The sequence below is a fragment of the Salvia splendens genome, chromosome 15 (genome assembly GCF_004379255.2).
Source record: "Salvia splendens isolate huo1 chromosome 15, SspV2, whole genome shotgun sequence".
NCBI lineage: Eukaryota > Viridiplantae > Streptophyta > Magnoliopsida > Lamiales > Lamiaceae > Salvia > Salvia splendens.
The window spans coordinates 5,001,262-5,027,451 of record NC_056046.1 but is presented as its reverse complement, the minus strand read 5'-3'; the positions used below and the strand labels follow the sequence as shown (position 1 = coordinate 5,027,451).

Below are 26,190 nucleotides of genomic sequence, written 5' to 3'. Positions count from 1 at the left end.
TATACTCAAAAGTATGATTTGAGTATAAGTGGGAGATTTTTATGGTTGATATATTGAAAAGTATATTTTGAACATGTTGCACAAATATAATTACTTGTATATAATAAATTTACAATCCGCTTTTAACCTAAAGGCAATAAGAAATTTTTATTGCAAGTTTAATAATTTAATTTTGTGAGTAATACACCCTCCGTCATAGCTCAAGTAATTGACTAGTTTTCAGCACGTGTTTTAGAAAATGATAATAAATAATTAAATTAAAGAGAAAATAAAGTAAGAGAGAGAATAATGTAGATGCAGTCCTCTTATACATTACTCTCTTTCTTACTTCAATTTACCTCCACTTTAACTATTTATCATTATTCACCCAAAACAATGATAAAAAGAAATTAATCACTTGAGCTAAAATGGAGACCTAAAACGGAGGGTGTATTACCTACCATTAAGTTTATCAATTAACACGAGCTCTCGTATGTTAGGACAAAACTATTTGTTTTATGTTACTATGTTTTTTATTTTATTAATACTCTAATTTGGATGCCAACATAAAAGTTACAAAACCAAGTAAATTAAGTTTAAACCGCAAAAATCCAAAACTCATCACAAAAACCTGAAGTGAGATAAAAACTGCTTGCTTCACAATGAAGCCCACATGCGCTCAATCATTCAAGTTAGGCATTGTGCTTCTCTTTCCCATTAGAGCATCTCCCGACAATTTAGTGTAAATGTCACATTAAATATGATTTTACTCCAATCATTTACACTAACTTTAAACTTAAAATAATATTCTCTATATTATGCATTTTTTACTCACAAAATTTAAAAAAAATTTGGGTTTGAGTTCAGTGTAAACTTAAAGATAAATACTAGTAGTATTTTTTTTCCTAAAACTAAAAATGAGATTGGTTTTGGAATTACTTATCTCAATTTAGGTTTTAGTGTACCCTTGGAGATGATCTTAGTATTTGTGCAATAAAATCAACAAGAGCTAGAAACCACAGAAACAGCAGGAACGATCCTTCTCTCTTTTGCCTATCCCTCCTATGTCATCTGCTATCTCTCCAAATTTATCTACTACCAAATTTAAGTTATCTGTCTTTGCAGAAGCAATATGCCTCTAGAATATCTCGAGCAGGGGAAATTTTCTCTAAAATCGGATGTCTATAGCTTTGGAATCATAGTCCTAGAGATTGTATGCGGCAGGAGAGTCTGGAATATAGCTTAATGGGGAGGCAATGACGTTCCTTCCCAGCTATGTTATATGAAGTACTAAGATGCATTCACGTTGGCCAGCTGTGCACACAACGGGAAGCAAACTGCAGACCCGAGATGCCTTGTGTTCTCAAGATTCTGGAAGGCGATGAGCAGAGCTACAAAAGCTAGCAGTCCCTTGAAGAAGATGTACCAACTGGTGGTGGACACAGTCAGGCGTCAGCAATGCAACGATGGAGTTCATTGAAATGCTGGAAAGATGGAACTGTCATACAGAACTTCATTTACAGAAGAAGAAAAAAAGAAACAGATAAAACTGCAGTTCAGGTAACACAGTATCTTTATATGAATGGAATTTGTGGTGCGTTTACACACTGCATTTGCATTGTATGCTTAAAATTTGGTGTTCGAGATTGAAGAGAACTTCAAGAAAGGGTTTACACGTACGCATACAATCAGAATCATGATCATTGAACAGGGATGATATGTAATCAAGCAACCATCTATTACCGTTTTACGTCTATCCATTTGCAGAATTATTATGTGAAACATTCAAGTCTACATGAATTATCTCATTACAATCATGAAATCAAATCTAGGATTATCTGCATTGAATTACATAATCATAGCTCAAGGTAGGCATGTTCAAACACTTCAACCAGAAAAATTCACAAAACTCAAGTTTAAACACTTAACCAAAAAAAAGGTGTTTTTTAAGGAAAGATTTTGAGGACAGACGTCTATCTATGGCGGAATAACGACGAAAAGTAAAATTAGCAATGGATTATGGCGGGAAAATATAGCTAGCCAGCGTTCTTACCCTTCCCCAGTCTGCGAGCCCTAATCGAATTTCAATTTCTTACCCAATTTATGTCCCCCATCCCTGATCTTCTAGCCGTAATCGAACTCCGTTCACCTCTCAATATCACCTGAGAATCTGAAGCTCTCGTCGTCAACTGCCAAGGCCGTTCATCGTCAACTTCGCCGGAGAAGCTTCGAACCTCTGCAATTTTGACGTTTTTTGCCGCCACCGCTGGAAATTTTTGGAACCCTAAGTAAGTTCGGTTAGGTCTCAATTTCTGATTTTGTTAGGTGAGCTTTTGATCTTCTGCTTACCTCTGTTTCTTGTTTTGTGTCTAAGGATTGCTTTATTCTCCATTTCGATGTTACTCACTCGGCTTTTAGTTTCTGCATAGTCAATTACTACAACAGCATTGTCAACAACTTTGAATGCTGCAACCATTTTTGAAAAGTTGGTTTGAAACGATAACCATTGAAATCGACAACAAGTGTTCATCCTATTTATCTCACAATGAAATTTACAACATTACAAGTTATCTAATTTTACACCAAAGTTGACAGCAAAAGCTCATCCCAAAAACAGAAATCAAACCGAACTTGTGGTGTGTTTACACCCTGCATTTGTATTGTACGATTCAAACTTGTTGTTCGAGCTAACATTGGATTCGCAAACCCCATGAAAGTATAGATTGAATAGATGGTTGCTTCAAGAAAGGGTTATCCATTTTTACGATTATGATGGTTACTTGATTACATACCAATATACCATCCCTGTTAGCTCGAACAACAAGTTTGAATCGTACAAATGTGTAAACCCTTTCTTGAAGCAACCATCATGATTGATTTCTGAGGGTAATTAACCAACCATCATGGTATATTGGTATGTAATCAAGCAACCATCATCTATTACCGGTTTTACGTTTTACGTCTATCCATTTGCAGAATTATTATCTGTAACATTCAAGAATACTTATCTCCTTACTATCATAAAATCAAATCTCGGATTATCTGCATTGAATGACATAATCATAGCCACTGGCGGACACACATAGGCATGAGGGAGGGCTTAAGCCCTTCCCAATTTTTTTTTACTTTTCTAGTTGTATAATATTATAATTTTGTTAGTAATTTGTATGAATTAACGTGCAAAAGCCTCTACCAAAATAAAAAAAGTATAAGGAAATTATTATCTCATACAAAATTTGAATGTATAGCCCCTACCCTTACAAATTTCTGCGTCAACCACCATTGTAGCTCAAGGAAGGCATGTTCACAAAACTCAGGTTCAAACTTTTATTTCAAATTAATTATAAGATCACCAAGATTAAAAAAAATAACCCAAAAAAAAGGTGATATTTAAGGAGACACTTTGAAGACAGACGTCTGTCTATTGCGGAATAACGACGGGAAGTTAATTAGCAATGAATCATGGCGGGAGTATATTTCGTACCCTTTCCCAACCTGCGAGCCCTAATCGAAAATCTTACCCAATTTGTGTCCGCGATCACTAATCTTCTAGCCGTAATCGAACTCCGCCCACCTCTACATCACCTGAGAAGCTGAAGCTCTTGTCGTCAACCCACGACGATTGCCAAGGCCGCTAATCGTCAAACTCGCCAGAGAAGCTTTGAACCTCTGCAATTTTGACGTCTTTTGCCGCCTGGATCTCAATTTCTGATTTTGTTAGCCGAGCATTTGATCTTCTACTTACCTTTGTTTGGCGTCTAAGGATTATTATTTCTCCATTTAGATATTACTCAGCTTTTACTTATATCACCACAACTGCTACTTTAGATATTGATAAATTCGGTCCTTCAATTCTACAAGTAGTTAATACGAGCCCTTCTATTGCTCTAGTGTAATTTTTAATTATTAATCTTATTTTTCATATCATATTATCTTACTCAACTTGATCAAATATAAAAAAATTGTAAAGGTATGATGTTCCAAATGATTGAAGTGCAATTAGAGCTATTTCAAGCTCGAATATAACCAACACTAACTGTTAAAGAATGTCTAAACCATTAGCAACATGTCATTCCTTTTAAGTCCACTAAAACCATGATTTCTCAATGGCCATAAAATTAGAAAGACAAGTGAAAAAACATGTGAATTAGCTATAAAAGGTAGATTTTGAGTGAAAACATAAAATTAGTTAACGTAGCATATGGTTGGAAGGTCGATGGAGCTCCACAGCATTGATTCTCCATCAAAATTGGAGCCGACACCGGCACTCTCGTCTTCCCTCGCTGTTTCGTCGTTGTTGCTGTTGTCGTTGTTGTTGTTGTTGTTTGTCGTCTCCTCGCGGTTCATTTGACAAGCATTCATGAGCCTCGTGAGCTGATCGGATCTATCGAGCCTACTCGAGCTTAATTTGAGGCACTCGTTGATGCCATTAAATGCATACAAACAAGCAGAGAACTTCCTCTCATTGTTCATCCTCTTCATCGCTTCACTCAGCATCACCGGCTCTTCTTCTTGCACCATTGGCCTTGAAATCTCCTCAGCAATCTCGAAAGCCGAGTACTCGATCGAAGATCCGATCTCATCCACAAACTGGAAATCCACCGGCTCCAGGATCGTCTCGTTTCCTACCTCCGTTTCGTTTGATATCTCAACCGAGTCCGACTTGTCCGTTGCGAACGAGTCGTAACTCACGTATTTGTGATCACTAGCTTCGATGACGTTGTTTTCGACGGTGTAATCCTCATCATGATCGTTGAGGAAGTCGGTGAAGTTTGATTCCGTGTAGTCGGAGATTTGTTGAGCGTCGTCTTCATTGCCAATAGGCAGAGTGGGGGACATAGGCGAGGACGAATGCGGGGTAGTTATGTAATTAATAGTGATCAAGGCACTGTTACGTGCCTTGATCGCTACTAATTTGTCCTACTCAGTAGGACAAATGCGGGGTAGTCCTACTCAGTAGGAGGTTGGTGATTTTTGAGGAGAGGGCGGGAGTTGTTGAAGAATTTGAATTTGTGGGCCAGAAATTTGTTCGAGTGTTGGCCCCGCGGAGGAGGCAGGCCGCCTCGTCGTACTCCAGGATCGTCTCATTTCCTACCTCCGTTTCGTTTGATATCTCAACCGAGTCCGACATGTCCGTTGCGAACGAGTCGTAACTCCCGTATTTGTGATCACTAGCTTCTATGACGTTGTTTTCGACGGTGTAATCCTCATCATGATCGTTGAGGAAGTCGGTGAAGTTTGATTCCGTGTAGTCGGGGATTTGTTGCGCGTCGTCTTCGTTGCCAATATGCAGAGTGGGGGACATAGGCGAGGACGAATGCGGGGTAGTCATGTAATTAATAGCGATTAAGGCACTGTTACGTGCCTTGATCGCTACTAATTTGTTCTACTCAGTAGGACAAATGCGGGGTAGTCCTACTCAGTAGGAGGTTGGTGATTTTTGAGGAGAGGGAGAGAGTTGTTGAAGAATTTGAATTTGTGGGCCAGAAATTTGTTCGAGTGTTGGCCCCGCGGAGGAGGCAGGCCGCCTCGTCGTAGGCACGGGCAGCCTCCTCCGCGGTGTCAAATGTGCCCAACCATACCCTTATTTTTTGTATGGTGTCTTTTATCTCGGCCACCCAGTGCCCCGAGGGGCGCTGGCGGACCCTAACGAAACGCTTGCGCGCTCGCCTAACGCCGCCCAGCGCGGCCGCCTCCTTGACCATCTCGTCCCAGTTGGGGGATAGGTGTCCCTCCCCGGGTTGAGTTTTTCTTGATCATCTACAAAATCACAAGACTTTCTCTTTCTTGCCATTAAGTGAAGTGATTTTGGAGTGTGAGAGTTTAGTGATTTTTGTCGGATAAATGGTTGGTTTTATATGCTAAAATCACAAGACTTTCTCTTTCTTGCCATTAAGTGAAGTGATTTTGGAGTGTGAGAGTTTAGTGATTTTTGTCGGATAAATGGTTGGTTTTATATGCTAAAATGAGAGACTGTAGAGTTGAAATGGTCTAAGTTTTTTATTTATTAGTATCATTTTGGTTGCTTCTAGTTTTGTTAGTTTTCTAGAGAAAAGGGACTCGGCCATATTGAATGTTTCGATCATTGATTTCATTTTTTATCATTGAAATATAAAATAGAGTGTCTGGCCATCAAGTTGTTCAGCGGAATTATCAATTTATTTGAAAATGACACATTTGATTTATTACATACTCCGTACTATAATCGAAGAAACAAAAACAAGTTGATATTAACGATGGTAATTATTGAGATCGCTTCTATTTGTTTGGCATTTACGATGGTTTAATGGTGAAGGCACACAATTAGTGATCCCACAATATCTTCTATTTTTCATTTCTGTATTCAATGTGGGGGCCTTTCAAAATGAATGGCAGAGTAATAGCTAAAATACGCTCCATAAACATAACAAATTAGTTTAATATATTTATTCGTAAAATTAGATAAACTACTAAAATTAAATGATAAAAAGGTCTCTTCAAAAAGGTGCAGCCTCTAAATATAAAAAATTTAATATTATAACTAATTAAATCATCTTTACTTTAAAATTTGTTTATTTTGTAAGTTACAATAAGATGTTTGATGAATGTAAATAATAAAAAATATAATAGTCAGTCATAATCCAACAATGGAAATAACTGATGTCAACAATTTTGCCTAGTCCGAATTATTTCATATTCATATGCAAAATTCTAACCAACCAATTGCATCTCTTTCTTGCTCCCCCATGTCATTATCACTCTCATAGCCATTGTGTGTGCGTAGATACAAAGAGAGGAATATTTGGTGTTTGGTGTGATATAAATATATAATACAAATAAATTTTCAACAAAAAAAAAAACAAAAAGATGAGAGAGAGGAGGCGCCTGATAATACAAAAATAAGCACAAGGAAAGGAATATGTCAACCATCAATTCTGGTTGCTCCACATGGAGTTTCATCAAAATCCCACCAGTCTTCTTCTTCACCATTATACAATCAACTATTTAATCCCAACTAATTGACTCAAATAAACAAACAAACTACAATTTACAGCACAATCTTCATAGCTGTTAATAAGTGATTTGAGCCTCCAAATGTTTCAACAAGAGAGAGTGAGAGGTGCAAATCACAGTTTTTTACAGACAGACACTAAAAGGACAACGAAATGTGTATTTCCAGAAATCAGTTGATAAGATAAGCATATACACAGTAAGTGTACAGACGTTATGCTTACAAATGCAATCTTGTGGTGAGAAAAAAAACAAAACTTCGACTTCATCTATAACTGGCCAGAAGTGGAGTTGTGCTACTTTCACTGGCTTCCGAACGTCTGACTCGCTCCATAGCTGGATCTTGGTAGGCTGTGGCTAGTTTCTCGTAGAAAGAAGATATTGTGGGATCGTTCTGATCAAGCCTATCCTTGTTGATCAAGCACTGCATCATAAATTTTATGTAGTTGATTTTATTGATAAGACAAGCAGTCAAGAAAATGATAGGTCGTTAACTTTGAGTGATAAGCCACGATAGAATGTCAAGTTACCTCAGCTGGAAAACCTTTGAAACTAGGTAAGAAACGTCTCTGGCAATAACCATTGAATAACAAAGTGAGAATTGGAAGGGGAATTGTTAAGCTTGAAGCTAAAGGGAGTTTCTTCAAACCAAATATCCCAATGGCTATAACATGCATCAATACTAAGAAAACTATTGTCGCGTCGTGAACCACAGGCCAAAACTTTCCACCAGTTTCAAACTTTGGTGAATAAACATTCAATAGCTGCCCAAGAAGGATAATAAAACAAATCAGCTACAGTATGGGACACTAATATTCGAAATAATAAACAATAGCAGTCAGACTTATCATAACATATTCACAAAATCTATAAGGCGACGACATAACATCAACTTGGAATAGCAAGGAGGACGATGACTGACCTGGTTACGGTAGATGATATATCCAAGGCCATAGTAAATCATTACAAATGGCAAAATGAGGGGTGCAGGAAGAAGTAGGTTATACCAAGAAGGCTGAAAAAGAGAATCCTGGGAATTTCTTTGTGATAAGGATTTGAAGGGACCTCGAGTTCATCATCAGAGTCGCAGCACAAACTTCCTTTCAAAATATTCAACATGAGGCGCTTCACCCGAAAAAGTTATGAAGAAAATGTTTTGGTCCATCCGGATGTTACAACATACGCAATGAAGAATGAAGCCTGAAAAGAAAATCATAATATTCATGACTTAGAAGAATATGATGTCCAGAAAATATGGCCTTGCGCCATTGCTACTTGAGAACTATAGGAAAAGGAGAGAAAAATACGAGATGCTAACAGTCAAAATGAAGAATACCTGTCCAGGAACAGCCACAGCTAATAGTTCAGGAATTCTGTTAGGCTCGAGAAAGACATCGAACCTGTATAGTGCTGATCCAGATAACACGTTGGCAAAGAAGACGTTCCATACTGTGAACCATAACATTTTGATACATGCACTCTTCTCAATCTGACTATGGGCAATGTATCCTTGAATGGATGAAAGAACAATCATGACTGGTGGCACTAAATCTAGAAACGTCTCGAGTATGAGACTCGGAAGATATCCTGTAACTACTTGGGTGACAATTTCCCTGCATTAATGTGTAAGAGTTTCGTCATAAAATGAAAGCTGTGATTAATTCCATAACTAATAACCATATGACATACACATTCAAGCTTGTAAGGAATTGTCTAGATCACATTTTGTACTAGAAAATACTAATGGGAAAATACTTACAGCCTTAATATGCTACTCAAAAAGGGTAGCCAGGTCTCCAGCTGAGCCAAATTAGTAAGCCCTTGGGCTATGAGAACAGGTACAAGGAACAATATGGTTATAAGAAGACAAGTAAAAAAAACTGCAATGTTACACATCCATCTTTTGAAGAATGATGCAGAAAAGAAGGGCCAATGTATATCTTGGGGATCTGGACCTGGCTCAGTAACCCAATCTGCGGGTTTAACCCCTTGTTGGAGGTGTGAAACTATTGCAGCGCTAAAACGAGTCTTGAAAGACACGAATGCAGCTGGAACTTCCTATTGAAAATTGAAGATAGAGCATCAGTAGGTGTACCAAATCAAAATATAGAATCACCAAAATATGACTGAAAAAGACCAGTCATCATAATACTTTGAGTTTCTGTACTAACGCCTTCTGAGAAGCAACGCATCTATGGAATTTTAGATTTAGAAAAAGTTCGAGAGTAAGAGTATAACTGTTCATCACTCTGTGTTATACTCCATGAAAGAACACATTATTATAACAACCCCATATGTGGAATAGGAAATGTACTTTGCAATTTTAAGATCAAGCACATTTCTACTGATTAATCTGTTTAGTTGTGGAATGGGAAACACAAATATATCTATCATAATTATGTTCTGTGACAGATCAGTCAATTGATTAAATCTAGGATTCTTTTATCTCAGTAATTCTGACTCCCTTTGTCCAAGTATAAAATGCACACTTCTTTAACTTTCCCTTTTTAGCACATTTCCTTTATACTTTACCCTCATTTACATATTTATAAAAAAATAATGACCAAGCACCATCTAGAATTAACTAACATAAAAAACTACAAAATGGGGCACTTTTATTAGAACGCATGTCACACCAAGGTGTGCACTATGTTCTGGATAGGAGGGAGTAATCAATTTAGATAAACCAGGCACAAAAAGGAGATTTAAATCTGAACCAATGACACCAGTTCATGATATTCACCTTTCCAGCAAGAGATTATTGTTCTGCTCTCATATCACCCTCCACATCTTCTAGCTTCTTCTCATACTGGTATACACGTTCAGCTTTTCGGCCGCAAATACCCAAACAACAACCTCTTTTGGAATTTTCTTAAGGATATTTCTTTGATTTCAGATGAACAAGCTTCTTGTAGGTCTTGTCTGCCTCGTTCTACATAAAATATAGAGCAATGTCAGCAAACATGTAACATAACAAATGTTATGCTGTATTTAACAATAAAGTTTGACCTCTGCACTTGATTATATAAAGTGCTTCAAAAATTTACGAGCATCATCTGAATCTAACATTTTAAAGAGCAACTCAAAATACTCAGCTGCATTTTCACTAGCAGAAAGAGTATCCAGCAACAGAGACATTAGCAAATTCAGCAAACGAAACTGTCTGGATGAACTTTGACCACAAAGAAGATTAACTAGCATGCACATCTCAGATCTTATAGATTGTGAACAAGAACTTAGTATAAGTTCAGTAACCCAGGAGCCAAGTTCAAACAATTTTATTTAGCTCTGAGCTGCCTTACAAGAACGCCGCTTCCATCTGAGACCATATTTCATGGACAGATAATCACATCTCTGAGGCCGAGATTTTTGGCTGACTCTGACTGCCTGAGAAACTTTATACTGCCGCCTCACAAAATCAAGATAAGATGCGCCCTTTTTCCATTCAGAATAGCTTAGTAACTGCATGTCTTGAGTCTTCGAAGAACCATCCCAATTTTTCTCAGATGGCTCTGACACAGATCGGTTCGTATTCACAACTGCACTAGAGCCAGATTCATATGAGTTGTTTTCATTTTTCACGGGTAGAAGTGAAGTTAGCTTTCCACTCACTGGCTCTTTATCCACCGAATCAGGTTTTGGTGGTGTACATGCATGCAATATGATCTTCAGGCAAGGTAGAATAACATGCTCAGATATAGCAGGATGTTTGGCACCCAGCTTGATTGATTTAAATAACAACTGGAAGACAATCCGTAATCTTGACTCCCAGAATTCATCTGCTAAGAAGCAGACATCTGAAAGCAACATTAGTTCTTCACGAGTTGTCATAGCTATATCAATGGAGTGATGGTGTTCAAGACAGTTAACAACTTTCTTCTGTAGCAAGCCATTCAACTCTGCTACTGCATTGGCATCTCCCTTTGAGAAGGCACAAAGTGCTGCCCTAGCTTGAACTCTAGCTGTTTTTGGGCCCTGATGTATGTTGTTCTCAAACAATTCTCGCAGAATGCCAGAAGCAACAAGTTGCTTTTTAGAACTGGGATGTTTTGAGAGCACTTGTAATATCTCGAGACACTGGGTCACAAATGTACTAGCACAGCCATAACAACTATTTGGAGATCTCAGCACAACAAATCTCGAGGCTGCAGCATGATTATCAGCATTCTTCTGGTGCAAATAGTTCATCAGCACCCTCCGGAGGCCTTGAAGAGTCTGAACACTTTTACTCACAGAATCAAAGGCTGCTTTGCATTTCTCACCATAGAGCACACCAAGAAGGGCAATCTTGCGGTTGATCTTACAGGAAGGTCCAGGCAAATATACCATCATTTGTTGCACAGAATCTTTCTGTTGCGAATCCATTTCATTCTAACCAATGCTTGAGACAATCTTCAGTAATGGTTTCTTGAAACCCAAGAGCTGTTGATACCGTCGATGAGCATTTTCTGATTCAGACTCTATTGCAGTTAGTCCTCTTTTCATATCGTCATCATTTTCCATGCTGTCAAAAGTAAAGCTTGGCTTCGCCATGAAGTTGAATTCAAAGCGACCATATTTGCTGAAACCACACTCATTGCACAGAAATGAGTCCAGATTCTCATAATTAATATTACGGCATTGCCTGCATTGATAAGCATTCTCATGGCAGTTGCCACAGATTCCATGTTTGTCAGTCACAGGTCTACTACATCGTGGACATTGCAGAGGTTCGAGAGATAATGCTTGAAGATTTTCATAGAAAGAAGCCAACTCTATCATAAAATTACATGCCGTTATGGGAACTGGAAAGTCCACTTTGAGTTCTGTCTGATTGAAAGCAAGATGGCATACCTTTGCTCTCCTCCACAAAGACCAGTTATTTTTCAATTCTGACAAATCAGCTACAGGTCTATTGTTGTAGTACAAATTTAGCACTTTCACTGGTTTTGATTTACGAGCATCATGAACATTCATTGTGACACTCTGAATGGTGTAGCTACCTGTGCATTTAACAATGATACGATTGTTTGTGAACTTTGTCTCTGACTTCAGACTTTCGAGCTTCATTCGACTATATGGGACTTCAGGTGAGCTACAGGCAACACAAGGCTCACTCTCAAGATAATAACCATCAAATTCAACCAAACCACTCAATGTGTTGTAGATGCGTGAATTTGGATGGTTAGCCAGAAGTTCATTCTGCGAACGAAGCGTCTCAAAGATGCATTTAATTACATCAGAGGTTAAGCATCTGTCAATGATTTAACCATTTTGTTGCTTTAAGGTGTTGTCTGGTGTTTTTCCAAGCAACGAAGCGAGAAGCTCAGTATATTCAATGATGTTCTGACCATACAATGGTAAGTGTTTCACTTTTTGCAAGAGAACCGTTAGCATAGTCTCCTTTAATAACTGCTTACCATGGTACCAGGCACCAAGAAGAACAAACTTGGCTTCCCGACGCACAGTACTTGAATTCCATTCCAATAGAAATGTGTCAACAAATTGCCTCAGGCAGTCATCACCACGGTCCGTAAAGACAGTCAGTGCCTGTTCCATATCCATGTATGATTTCTCCAATGTAGTTTCACTTCCTTCTTCACTTTTCTTCTTTTTCTTAGAGTCAAGCGATTGTCCCCCAAACTTATTCGAACTCATTCCTCCGTCTCCACCTTCAGCCTTCTGTGAGGAGTGATTCATATCCTTACCAGTGTAAAATGCCAAATTCAAAAGTTTCAGGGACTGGATAATGCATTCTTCACCAAAAAAGAAAACTCCATTCATGAGGAAGGATAAGACACCTGCATGCCTCAAGCAATACTTCTGCCAGTTTCCAGGTCTTGCTGCAGATACCTCAGCAATTGTTAAAAGGCACTTCACCATTTTGACACTTCTTTCATAAGAAATGGCTCCCTGGAATCCACCAGATTTACTAATGTGTTTATTGAGCTTACTAATTCAGTAGAAAATTGCCAGGTATCTCGCACACTGTAATAGTGTGTCTTGCTACCGCAAACATGCAAAAACAGCCGCCTAGCATACCTCCTTATGAAAGTTGTATGTGGATTGTTGATGTAACTGCAAAGGGCATCTTGATAAGCATCAAGCTTCAAATCCCTACCAGAAGGAATCTTGTGCGTCTTCTCTTTCTCCCCACCTTTATCGTGCTTTTCAGGTCGAACTAAACAGTAAACCAACCGAAAAGTATTCTCGAGCAATAGACGGTGGTAGTCAGCAAAAATATCTGAACGGTGTGATTTGGCATATGAATCTGAGAAGAATGGTGAAAAATTGCCAGCAGGGAGCTCTCTTCTGATTGTTAACAGTGCACCACAGCCAGGACCAGTATTTGATCCTTGAGTTTCAGCACTTACAGAGGGAGACTTAAAGACGTGCACAAGCTGCTGCAGTATGTCCATGAGATAATTAATAAAGACCTGTTGCCTAAGAAAGCTGCACGCTCTATGCAGAGAAGATGTGAAGTCACTTTTCTCTAGGCCGTCAGAAGTAGATGAACTTGATAATGATACGGAAGATAAGATCTGGATGGTCGTCTTGTCCTGGGAATCTGTTTCCCCACCAGATTTTGATACAGTAACATCACCCCCCGGTTGGTTCCAGTTACGCAGCATAAGGGTGAAGAACATAAAAATAAGTATCATCACTTCCCTAAAAGATGAACGTGTCCGGGCTTCAAATGGTTTATCCATTTTAATCTCATCTATGAACCACTTTATTAGCTTCTCCAAATTTAAGCTCTCAATCTCCACACTACCAGCAAAAGGACCACCAATAGCTGAGGACAATCTGTAAAATATCTGCATCACAGGAATAGCTTGAACTCCAGAAGTACTCTCTGTCCATCCTTTTAGTTGTCCAAGGAGCTCAGAGAGAAGTAAAGAATTGACAGCCCTTTTAGATGCAGATATGGTAACAGGGTAACAGGGTCAACCGTTGAGTACTCCCCTGACTCATTAGGCTCCAACTCATGAATTGATGGATCTGAATCATGTATGTTGACATCAGCAGCAACTGGCAACATATTAGTGTCACTTAAAATCATCCGTGGGCAGGTGAACTTCATTACCGTCCCCACTGAATGTCTCTACTTCAATTGAAATTGCAGTCATTCGATGATCTCTAGAATGTGGTTGAGCAAGTCTCTCTGCATCTAGCACTTCATAACATGCTTCACATAAATCAAAATCAGGACAAACAGTACAATGCCATCTGCGCCTCAATATAGGAACGGTTGAGCAATCATCACAGCAGTATTGCACAGAAGAAGTAATGGAATCTTCTTCTACCATAATTGGATTAGTTCCATTAGTAGCATTTATAGCATCTGCACGAAGGGAAACAGATGTTGCACTCTCCATGGCATCATCAGCACCTAACATTGTCTGCTTTGGAAAAGGGACCTGAAGCAGTCTAGAAGATATAGCCAAGCTGAAAAGGGAGCAGCAAATGTAAGTGCATGGGCAGTATATGAAGGTTAAGTCAGTTCACAAATCACAACTTTCATTACGAATGTACCTGCTGGCGCTTTGAACAGCCTCATTAGTAGAGAAAAGAAGCTTTTTGAATAAAGTAACAGCAGGGGCTACAGATGGAAATCCTGAATCTTTTCCATGTAATGTCAGGCATTCCGCAAAACAATAGATAAGTTCCACAGACGAGATGACAATGTTGTTCATAGTTTGTGAGTTTGGCTGCTCTACATCCAAAATTCCCCACAGCACTTGCATAAGCCCATCGACTACGTCAGAACCTACACAATAAGCAATGCTTCTTATATATATGATTTTACCGGGAGCAACTAAAATCATCTGCATATACAGCGAAATACCCTCCTTATTATAAAATGAACTTGTGAAAGCACAGTGAGTAGATAATCTAGTAATGAAATTATTGCATGTATCTAGTATGGCGATTAAACATTACCATTACTCTCAAGAAAATTTGCTAAGTTTGAGCGCCGATGCAGTGCAATCTTGGAAACTGCTCGCATCTGCGCCGTAAACTCCTCAATAATCCACCCTGCAGCAAGCTCCCCCATTCCCAACTTCTACAAGAGTGTGGCTATAGACTTTACCACTCCACTAAGACGCATGTTGTCCTTCACCTGAACAGAGTATCCGGAGCCAACATATATCAAATGAATAAAAAACCTCACATAAAACGAAGTTTGGTGAAATATGAATAGATAAGCAAGTATCACATCAGGTATCAGGAATTACTTGGTAATAGATCTCTCTTCTGGGAAAGGGAGCCTGCAGAACCCGGCTGGCGGCAGTCTGTAACAAAGGCTCCCTATCACTCTCGAATATTGTTTCCAGTACTTGCATACACTTAAGGTGGCTTCCCTCCACTTTATTATCTTCAATCTTAGGGGATCCCTGAGGTTTCCCAGACATATAGATCCTAGATAGGAGTTTAAGACCGTCAGCTACCACTTGCTCCTGTATAGAAGAAGATTGCATTGCCGGAGACTTTCTGGCTGAACCTATGGACCATGAATTACCACCAAGCACCCGAGCTTCCATATCCAAAATGGTATCCATCTTCTCTTTCCAACCAAATTCATCTTTCGCTCGGCCATATACTTCTAAAGAGTCTATTCTTGGCAAAGCAGATCCACTAAAGCTTCGACCAATAGATATTGTAAATTCTTCATCAGCTAGAAGTGATTCAGCAACAGTGAAGGGAACATCATACCAGGAGCGCATTCCTTCATCCAGTTTTATGACTCTGAAATATAGTAATTTCAGAAGGAATGTGGCTTCCTGATGTGTTACCAACGTGCAAGCGAAAACCAACCATGACAGTGTCAGGATTTGAATTGGACACTGTTATCTAAAGAACCAAGAAAGGTATTGTTAAATCATTGAAAATATAAGCTATAATACGACTAGTTGCCATACACTGCAAAATAAATGTCCATGTAATAGTTCACCACAACAACAAATAGATACTCAGTCCCATTCATTCTATTAATCTTCCCGAGCTTTGATGCACAAATTAATAGATAAAAAATTGCCCCAATTAACCTTAATTAATGAGAAGAATGTGAAAAAACTATGACATTTGGGAATCAATATAGTTTGAACTAATTAATGAGGAGTTGAACGGATAGGGGTAATTTTAGTTAAAAAGAGAAAAGAGCAACTGAGATGCAAAGAACTGAAAACTAAAAAACAACTAACTGAATGGGAGAGAGTAAAAATGAAAAATGCACAGCTTCTTCAGCAGTAGATCAAATTAGATTAATCATACGATGAAATCCTATATTTCAAATAACTACACCACATAAAATGTAAATGCATTATCATTTTTATTCTTTCTAGGAAATATTTTCAAATAATTCTACCATTAGAAGTTATTGTAAGAGCACATTCCATTCTGATAGCCCGCCCGTACACTGTTCCTAATGAATGCAAGTGGGTAGCCAGAAATTAATGCAGATCAACTCAAAAGGAGTAAACTACGTTTATTGATCAACTGCATCATGTTAACAAGTGCACGCATGAACAGATGAACATTATGTATGATCTACAGTGAAGGGAGTCAGATCGAGACAGAAGCAAACTTGTGTATAAGAAAATGGAGACCTGTAGAGACGCTTTAAACCAATCAAAACAATGAAGTAACATTACCTTGAATCCAGCAGGGTTAGGCCCCTCCAGAAATCCATCTTCAGATGCTAAAGTTTGCTTTGCTCCCTCAGAATCACTATTCCTAACGGCATCACCAGTAAATTTCACATCTTGTGTAATGCAGACAGTTTTCTCAAAGAAATCAAGTGAAAATTCTGGTTTTGCACCCCCACAAGCTTTGTTTTTCAAAATACCAGAACCCAATTTCTTAACCTTATCTGACATCAAATTTACACCGGTCTCCACCCCAGCAGGGATGTGGGAGTATATCTGAAGACTTCCATCTTCATGCAGAAGAAGACAATGGATTTTGTCTTTTGTTAAAGGCCTATCAGCAGTAACTCCAACCAAAGGAGAAGTTGAACCCCCAGTGTGTCGCAAATTCTGTGCACGCACTTCATGTTGTCCCAAAGAGATAGCAAGTATCCCATTGGATTTTAGATTAGAATAGCACACAAATAGCCCACTACCACCCAGTAACTCTTTCCAACGATGCAAACCAGCAGGCTGGAGATTACCATCAACGTCATTCTCATGCACTGCAGATGTCTCTATCACAGATGTTACATCTGGATTAAAGCGGCCAATTATGGAACTCCCATCTTGATATGACAGGAAGAACAATTTGTGAGTAGGTGAAAAATACAGTGAGGAGCCCTTTCCAGTTTGAGTTCTGCCCTCTACTTGAATGATTTCCTTTAAAGGCCTGCTACTGACAATTGCTTTTGCTGACAATTCCAACCTATACAAGTTTCCAGACTCTGAAAGGACAACGGGAAACATTCTACAGCAGAAATGCCACCAAAAGGGCTGCATCAACAATTGTATCGTCAGGCAATGTGATATAGTGTACAGGACTGATATTGTCTTGAGAGAGATCATAAACCACCATCAGCTGAACCTGGGAACCGGGAACCCATTCAACACGTCTGATATATGCACCTTGTAGAGCAAGCTCAATCGCTAGTCAATCAATCACCTCACCTCGATGATTGACGGTAAGGACCTGACAATCTTCATAGCCAGCTACAACCAGATAATTCTCAACAAGTGCATTAAAAAGAAGATGAACGATCTCAAATCGAACAACATTTTTAGAAAGAGGCTTCACATTAGCCTTATCTGCAGTCACAGGAGCAATAGTAGCCTGCCCAATTAATTGCCCAACATCAAATATGGCCACTTTATCACCTTCACCAACAGCTAGTCGACCTCGGCCACTGACACTAAGTAATGATTTGACTAGAGATCCACTTGTCAGATGAGATTTGAGCTCCTTTGCATTCGAATAATCTGCTTTTATCTTCAAGTCTAGTGAACCGCTTTTGTATGCCTTCTTCAATTGTAAGAGGTCGTTACTGTAGTGGGGCACTTCCACTTTTGCTAAAGAAACTTTTTTCTCTCTTATCATGTTGGAGTCTCTGTTTCCAGTAATGTAAGGTAAGAATGATGAGCAAACCCCTAATATACGACTTTCAACCTCCAGTTCGTCAAGCAGCAGCGGGATCCTTTCCTGGACTTCCGTTGGAAGAGATAACCTGGTAGAGGAATCCAGTTCTATCAGCGAATCCTCATCAACATCTGAACCACTGTCAGGAAGCTGATCACCATTCTCTGAAAGAGAAAGAAATGACTGAAAGTTACCAGCACTACGTTCAGGTGCACTATTACTTCCAGTAAATTTTCGAGGCTTCAAGCACTGACAACTGCTACCTCGAACACCTCCTGCACCACAGTCACAGAAAAACCTACTAGAGAGGGAGTACACAACACGATGACCACGATGACAAACTTTTGCACAGACGGAGCAGCAGCCTTTCGAGACTGTAAGATCACACGTATAACAGAAGTACCAGTGCTGTTCCATAAAGTTGCTGCCACTAGAAGTGAAGGTGCAAACTTTAGATGCAAGAGCTCTCTCAGTGTTACTATCCTCCTCCTCATCCCTATCAATGCTACCTAACTCACCATCTGAGGTCCCATCATCTTCATCGTCGTCAACTGAAGTTGCATCACAGTCAACAGATGCTGGAGCTCGATTAGCAGATGGAACCAAATCATCAGCATTTTTCCTTGAACCAAGAGTTCCAGAAGACAGAGTCCCTAAACCTGAACTACATCTAGAAAGGGATTTCCCAGAGGACTTCTCCAAGGTGCAAGTGGGAGACCCACAATCACTGGTGATCATTGTAAGGAATCCAAAAAGGTACTTCAGTCCTTGAATCAAGCGCTCATCATCAGCCAGTTTCTCCATCAACTCAATAGTTCTCTGCAGCAGTGACTTAATCAACAATTCCCCTTTGGAGAGCAGAATGATAAAATTGTAATAACTTTTAGCTATATTGAAATCATATAGAGAAAATGCACTCTCCAGAGTAATTAGCAAGGCTTGATGTAGATGGATCTGTGCTTCCTGCAGCTTGGATTCACTAGTGGGAGACACGAGACTCGTAAGAAAGTTCATGGTTGATTCTCTTAACGAAGCTGAACCTCCTTTTGTAGTGTTAACACTAGATATTTCTGCAAGAGATCCTAGTAACCTCATCTCTAGCCACTTTGATAGAGAAATCAAATCCATGCCAATAAACTTCATCTGCAACTTCACTTTGACTTCAGGGTAATCACCAGACAAAAGATCTGTAAAGAAGTTGAGCACCCTCATATTTACAGATTCAGAAAGGCAGTGATCTAGAGCATCAAACAGAACCAATATATCTCCACGTTGGGACTCCTGGAAGTTCTTATTTTCAGAAGTATCCTGCATAGAGAGAAAAAATTTGAAAATACTGTTCCTTGAAGGATCTCCCTTTAGGCTGTTGGCCATATTAACCATCTTCACCACTATGCATTCATGGATACTTCTATCAAAGTCGTTTTCTTTATTGATACTTCGCAGAAATTCTTCCATGCGCTTCATAATGAATAAATTGATGTAGTCTGGAGCATCAGGACCCATTTTCAAGGCTTGGAAAATGTGATCAAATTTACCCTCAAGACTTTGAAAAACCTTGTCACACTTCATCGACAAGACTGATTCAAGAATTTCATTGATCACCTCATTTTCCTCCAAATCAGCTCCTCTTGAAACTTCTATATCAAGTAGTCCGTCAAGACTAACAATAATTCATTTCATGTTGGGATACATGAAGACAGAATTTCTGTTGGAAGTTGAAGATGCAGGGGAAATCCATGGAGTGCAACTTCCCAGAATATTTTAGATCGAATTCCCAGAGCAAGTTTTTCAATAATTTTACTTAACCTCGACGGAAGTTCATAAAGAGAGTCGAGAAGGCATGGTTTGGTGCCCAACTTTTGGGGAAATTCGTCCTGCATGTTGTTATCTAAACCAGCATATTCAAGAAGTAGAAGAGGGACAAAATTAACAAAAGAGTGAAGCCCATTTTGGAACATTGAAGCTAAAGCCCTCTGATAAACCCATAAGTATCTCTTCAGTAAAGATGACAATACTTTGAATAGCCTCGCAATTTGATCAGCAGTGAAAGATTTGTAGACAAGTTGTTTAGTCAGCCCGAGAAACTCAGCATCCAGATCAGTGATATCTGGTTGATTAGCTGCCTCTAGTTGGAGTGAATTTCCATTGTTGAGTCCCTTGGTGCTAGTAGAAAGCATGGATAGTACAAAAGAAAGCCAGGATCCAGTCCTGAAGAAGTCCCACCCGAGTTCCTCGAAATCATCCCGCATAAGTGAACCATGCAACTGCTGAAGCAAATTTAACAGAACACCTGGGGTGGTGCTGTAGTCATTGCTAGGGTTGGATTGACCTAATATAAAATGACTGGTAAAATGAAAGTTCTCCATATCTAAGACATCATGAACCTTGACTCCACTGAACGGAACTTGCATATGTTTCAGAGACAATCCCTCAGTTGGACTTGGAATATCCCAGCAAAGCACAAAAAGATACCGCTCAAGAATAAGCTCATCAGCACTGACAGCCTTTTTACCATTCCAAAGTCTAAGAATCTGTGAGAAAGTGGCAATTGTATTTTCCCAACTCAAACCAAACCCTTCCACTGCTGGAAAATCTCTACACAGAGAAGCTGGAAGGGGAGCAATATCAATTAACTGATTCTGCAAAGTCATGTTTGCTTGTGTTCCACTGGAATTCATTATATCCTCTAGAGCAGTGGTTGGCCAGGATGACCAATAGTTAGTAGAACCAGGTGTGCTTAGCACGAAGGATCCCCTAAATTTAGTTCTGAAGTCCAACAGCAGAAATGATGGACAAGCACGCGGGTGATACATCATATGATGCAGTACCAAAACCAACCTTGAAACCAGTAAAGACCAGCATGACAACTGCATACTATCAGAAGTCGTGGAGGGAATATCAATAGCTTTAAATGATGAAAGTATTTGATTTGCCAGCACGCCCTTTTCCTCATCAGATGACAAATGAAAAGCCATTAACATAATCTCAATGTGAAACAGAGAGGGCAGAGTTTCAACAATATCTTTCAAATCAGAGCTTGTTGAGCAAATTGTTTTCGCCTTTTGATGAATAAATTTGATAAACAGCTGGTAGATTTTGGTTCTTAATCTAGAACCAGAAGAACCCTATCGACAAACAAGTATGTGGGCAAGCAAAGCTAGCATCAGATCATTGTAAAGATGCGCACCATTCTCAACTGTCAGTATTTTGTCAACAACTGACTCCTCAAGAGATTCAGGGAAAGCTCGAAGCAGTACAAGTTTCTGCAGCAGTTCAAAGCAATACAAATGAACAGTCCCAAACTTCTTCATGCACAATTAGATTATTATCACAAGTCCTTTCTTCAGGATTATAGACCTGACAGTTGAGTATTGATAGCAAAATATCAATATGGTTGCCATTAAGCTCTTTAATCGCATTTTGATACATTCGTGGATGTGATTGAGGAGAAAATACACAATTTTTTAGGAAACTTAGCAATTCAGTTGCTGCTTGAAATGGCATATTACTGAAACCGGGTACAGAACTGTGTGTAGCATTTGACTGCTCACACGCATCAGCAGAACTAACAGAGCGAGCACCCTCAGAAAAAAGATCCCCAAAAAGGGCTTCATCTTCATGACAAACAACACTTTCCACTTCACAGGTGATAGAAGCTTTCGTCCCGTTGGTACATGATCTTTCCAATAATGGCTCTAATTTTGTTCTCTCGGAATGAAGGAAGAAAAGAAGATGCATCACATTGTCCAGCCATTGAACTGATGATGGAAATAATATTTCAAGCAAGTCCACCACAGTATGCTTTTTCAACAATATTACTTTCTTAGAACCGACATGGCGTGAAGGAGAATTGAGCCCTAATTGACTGTCTGGAAGCCCAGCATCATCTAACTCAATGAAATGAAGAGCCTGATCCTTAATATCTGAAATGAGTTTTAGAACAAAAAAAACCACCCTCGGAAAGTAAGCCAGGGGGGGTTTGTGGCTGGGCAAATATTTATCAAACGATTCAAACCTCCAGACATCACAACCCAAATTCTGCAAACAGAAGCCGCAACACATGCTTGGATGTTCTGGAACACAAAATTCTTACAGAAAGTTGCTTGCATTACTCGAAGAAATTCTTCCAATATGTGGGTAGCAAGACTTTCATAACTACTTTCAACAACAGTGTTGGCATTTACGAACTCAAAACCAGTTCTGAACAATATAGGTAATATATCGATGAAGGAAGCAGCAGAATGCAACAGAAGGTTGTCTGAGTACAAATCGGATGACTCTAAGTAACACTTCCCAGCAAATTCAGTATTCTTAGACAAGTTGAAAATTTTCTCCGCAAATTTAGACTGGTCTGTTTTTCATCTGATGACACTGGAAGTTCTACAACTTCTTTGCAAAGTAAGATAAGACGATGATTGCATCTGAGATGAATAACAGCCCAGTGCTGAGAAAGAGTTGTCAACTTATTTGCATTGGCGGGAATAGACTGTGCAACTGGATTCACAAGATCAACTTGTATGGACTCGGAAATAAATTGTATCAACAGATCATTGTCTGCTTCTTTTTCCAGAGAGTAAATGGACCCTTTAGAAAGAAAGAAAAATTAGGAGACACATAAGGCAGCGAAAGAGGATAAGGACAAACTATGATCCTATCTTTTCTATGAAACAATACCTTTAAGCATACACTTAACATTGTCCTGCCACAAAACAGCATCATCTTTATCAACAGAACTAGGCAACAAGTCCACAGGAATGCTTGTTGGACATGACAGAGAAATGTCTGATTCCTTATGCACCCCATCAACTAGCAATAACTCCAACAGTTGTAGCATTGTATTCTGGAAGAGGGAGATAAGTAAGACAAAGAAAAAGGTTGATATATGAATATTTCTACAAACAAAAATATAGTAATAAAACAATTGGGCAAAAAGAACAAATGAGTTCCTCAGTGAGAATGAACAACTTGCTGGATAGGTTTTATATCCTACAGTGCACTCAACCAATCATATACTTGTATCGTGAATATAATGCATGAAACCTTAAATCAGTATTATTAGTAAGAAATTATAGTTTTAAAAAGAGTTCCAACTGCGAATCAACAACGGCATGCATAGGGGTTCTGAATTATCTAGACATAATTGATCCAAATGAGGAAACCGCTGAGACGATCACAGGCCAGCCAAGAGCATTATGACTGGTAGATATGAACGAAGCAAATCACATGCATAAATGGAACATCTATAGTTCAGTCATATTTGGAGCGAGCTAAAGAAATTGCGCATCTCCGATTTTCTAACAAGCCCGATCACGCTGGAAACCACCCAATAACAAATACTAACATCCATGATGCAATACATTATCTGAAGACAAACGAATAGCATTGTGAAGGTTTTCTACCAAGGATCAGGAACCAACACTTCTATGCATAGATTTCACCCACAAGGCCACATGCCCACAGCACACATATCTGTTAAATCATTCACTAGTTACAGATACAAAATACCAAGCATCCCAAAATATAATTAGATCAGCAGACAAAAGACTGGACAAATGCAATTGCAAATGGGGGCACAACCTTCTAATAGCAAGTTTTTATAGTGAACTGCTACATAGGAGAATCTATAGCCAAAAGCGATTATAATCAAATAAAAACACATTATTGAACTGAAACAACGCTATCGAATCACCAAAAGTTGCACAGCATAGAACACGAAAAATCAGGCAGTCTCACAGTAATCATGCGCCTTGAGTAAAATAAAACAGTAAAAACAGGAATCATATAAGAACAGCATGACAACAGAACTTGAAGTAAATCAGTCTCTTCAATAAGTAGCGAGAAAACCTGAAGAGTTGAATCATCACTTTTCCCAATCCATTTCTCCAAATAACACAGAGCGAATTCAATCGACTGCTGGACCACCGCCACAACCACAGGCTCTACTTGCTCAACTGCCGCATACAACAGAACCACAGCCAATAATCACTCATCCGAATGACATCTATAAATCCAAAGCCAAAGTAATAACTACCAAAACACATACCAGACAGAGATCGGATTGCTTTAACAACAGCAATCGAGACACACGCCAGCGCGTGAATTCGAGTTTGCTCCCAGACCTCCAACCCTAACTTACCGCCACCTTTGCCGGAATCACAATCGACCGGCCTCACCGACTGCCTGAGGATTGAATAGAGCTTTTGGAACCCTACTCGGAGCACGGATGCCGATGCATCGGAGCGGAGCCTCTGAGAGAAATCGTCGGACGACAGAGCGGCGACGAGAGCAGCGATCTCCTCCGCCATGACACTCCGGAGGGTGTGCAAATGCGCGATCAGCAAAAGTTCATGAAGACAATTGATCGGAGAGCGGAAGACAGCTCTCGCGATGGAAATTAGAGAGTGAGGAGAGATTTCTCGAAAGGAATTTGCAGAAAGTGAGTGAAGAAAGCTGACAGAAAATTTTGCTGTGGTGAGGGTGTAGACGGGAAAGCTTGAGAATTGAGTTGGAAAATGGAAAGTGTAATTAATTTTGAATTTGTCGTTCATAAAATATGATTAGCATATATTTTAACTAATTATGTTTGACATAATTCCATTCAGTTTAATATATTCCCTGTCAAACTATACAAACGAGAAACTAACTACTCGTATTTTTTTCTCATATTTAAATCGATAATGGATTTTAATGGAATAGATTTATAGATTATGACATTATGTCAATTTAAATTTTTTTTTATAGCAATATAAATTAATGATTAACCTTTTAGAGCTATTGGAGTTTAGTTGGAAAGATAGATATAAGAGAACGAATACACGTTTTAGATCATTTTAAATTAATAACTCCAATATAGTGAAGCTATTTACCATATAAATCTGCTTTGATTACTTGAATTTATTAGTTCCTCAAATTTGTTCAAAATAAAAAAAACACTCATCTTTCTTTTTCTGTTTCCCAAAAACATGAAATGGTGATCATAAAGTTTAAGCAAAATTCTCAGTTTTCAATGGATAAACATATTGTATTCATGGAAATAATCGATTATGTGACAACACTTTATCGTGTATTGTCATAAAATTACTAGTGTTCATACTTAATATTATATCATGAAAATTAGAGAATATTACTAGTGTTCATACTTAATTAAATCATGAAATTTTATAAAATTCTTATTAGTTTTGTGAAGTTTGACATGGAATATTAAATCAAGATGATTAAATCTTTCAAAAATTTTCTATCTATGTACAAAATATTGTCTTTTGACAATACTCACTACAATATTACTTCATTAAAATAAGTAGGAGTATTTATTTTTAAGTGAATCAATATCATTTTAAACATATTTTAAATAAACAAATGATGAGAATTACATATAAAATGATAACGTAGCAAAGCTAAAACGCAACCAAGCAACTAAATTTATTAATTCATCATTATAGTATATAGGTGCAACATCATCACGGCTTAGAAGAGACCTCAGCCGGCGGGCCTCCCGGAATCCCAGGTGGCAGATGTTGGAACATTTTAATATGGTCCAACATAATCGTCTAAAGATTGTATAATATTTATGACTATTTATTGGATGACCCGTTTACGTGATCTACTAAGTTAATATAACTTATAGGGTCAAACGATCATCTATAAAAGTATGAGGACTTTTGTGCAGATACTAATTTGGATAACTTTAATTTTGTTATGGGTGAAATTAGAGTTATAATAAAGTTAGGGACTTATTCTCTAATTTGCGGTTATGGTCCCCAACTATTAACGCTATAAATATGTCAATCTCATCTTATTCCGAAAGACAATTCAGAAACTCAAGATTTCCAGATTACAGAGAATCTGTGAAAAGCGTTAATACTTGGAAGGCCAATCACCAATTTCAAGAACAACATGAATTCGAATCCATGTAAGCTTCCGCTTTATGTTTATCGATCGTTTTCAACATGTATGATTTATGTGTGAATCATTAATTTGATTCCAACAATTGGTATCAGAGCCAATACATGTTGGAACGAATTGATAATTCGTTTAATATGAGTTTTCATTGTATTGGAGTCGTTTATGAAAATTATGTGATCAAATTATTTTGGGATTTGTTGTTGAACTTACTGGTGTTGTTCATCAATTCCT

General features: G+C 38.6%; 3 protein-coding genes and 2 pseudogenes across 12 annotated transcripts; all 5 read right to left on the bottom strand.

The window, feature by feature from the left end:
* Positions 1–953: 953 nt before the first annotated feature.
* LOC121767952 lies at positions 954–3,808 on the bottom strand. Of its 10 annotated transcripts, none has more exons than XM_042164290.1 (4): positions 3,501–3,808; positions 2,329–2,415; positions 2,076–2,263; positions 954–1,477 (listed from the first exon to the last, which is right to left on the bottom strand). In XM_042164290.1, the coding sequence occupies exons 2-4, from the start codon at positions 2,369–2,371 to the stop codon at positions 1,343–1,345; spliced, it is 366 nt and encodes a 121-aa protein (XP_042020224.1). In that variant the 5' UTR covers positions 2,372–2,415; positions 3,501–3,808; the 3' UTR covers positions 954–1,342. The 10 variants fall into 10 exon arrangements, 8 of the variants coding, with proteins under 8 accessions (XP_042020224.1, XP_042020225.1, XP_042020227.1 ...); XM_042164291.1 differs by having other exon boundaries at positions 2,329–2,400; XM_042164293.1 differs by having other exon boundaries at positions 2,076–2,245; positions 2,329–2,400; positions 3,501–3,807.
* Positions 3,809–4,164: 356 nt separating this feature from the next.
* Positions 4,165–4,818, bottom strand: LOC121768714. Its single transcript, XM_042165251.1, has one exon. It carries the CDS (start codon positions 4,816–4,818, stop codon positions 4,165–4,167), a length of 654 nt encoding a protein of 217 aa, XP_042021185.1.
* Positions 4,819–4,903: 85 nt separating this feature from the next.
* On the bottom strand, positions 4,904–5,773 carry LOC121768708 (annotated as a pseudogene).
* Positions 5,774–6,847: 1,074 nt separating this feature from the next.
* On the bottom strand, positions 6,848–8,115 carry LOC121768302 (CSC1-like protein HYP1). The gene is made up of 3 exons (XM_042164758.1): positions 7,892–8,115; positions 7,500–7,733; positions 6,848–7,393 (listed from the first exon to the last, which is right to left on the bottom strand). Exons 1-3 carry the CDS (start codon positions 7,931–7,933, stop codon positions 7,235–7,237), a joined length of 435 nt encoding a protein of 144 aa, XP_042020692.1. The 5' UTR covers positions 7,934–8,115; the 3' UTR covers positions 6,848–7,234.
* Positions 8,116–8,305: 190 nt separating this feature from the next.
* LOC121768301 lies at positions 8,306–24,567 on the bottom strand (annotated as a pseudogene).
* Positions 24,568–26,190: the final 1,623 nt, after the last annotated feature.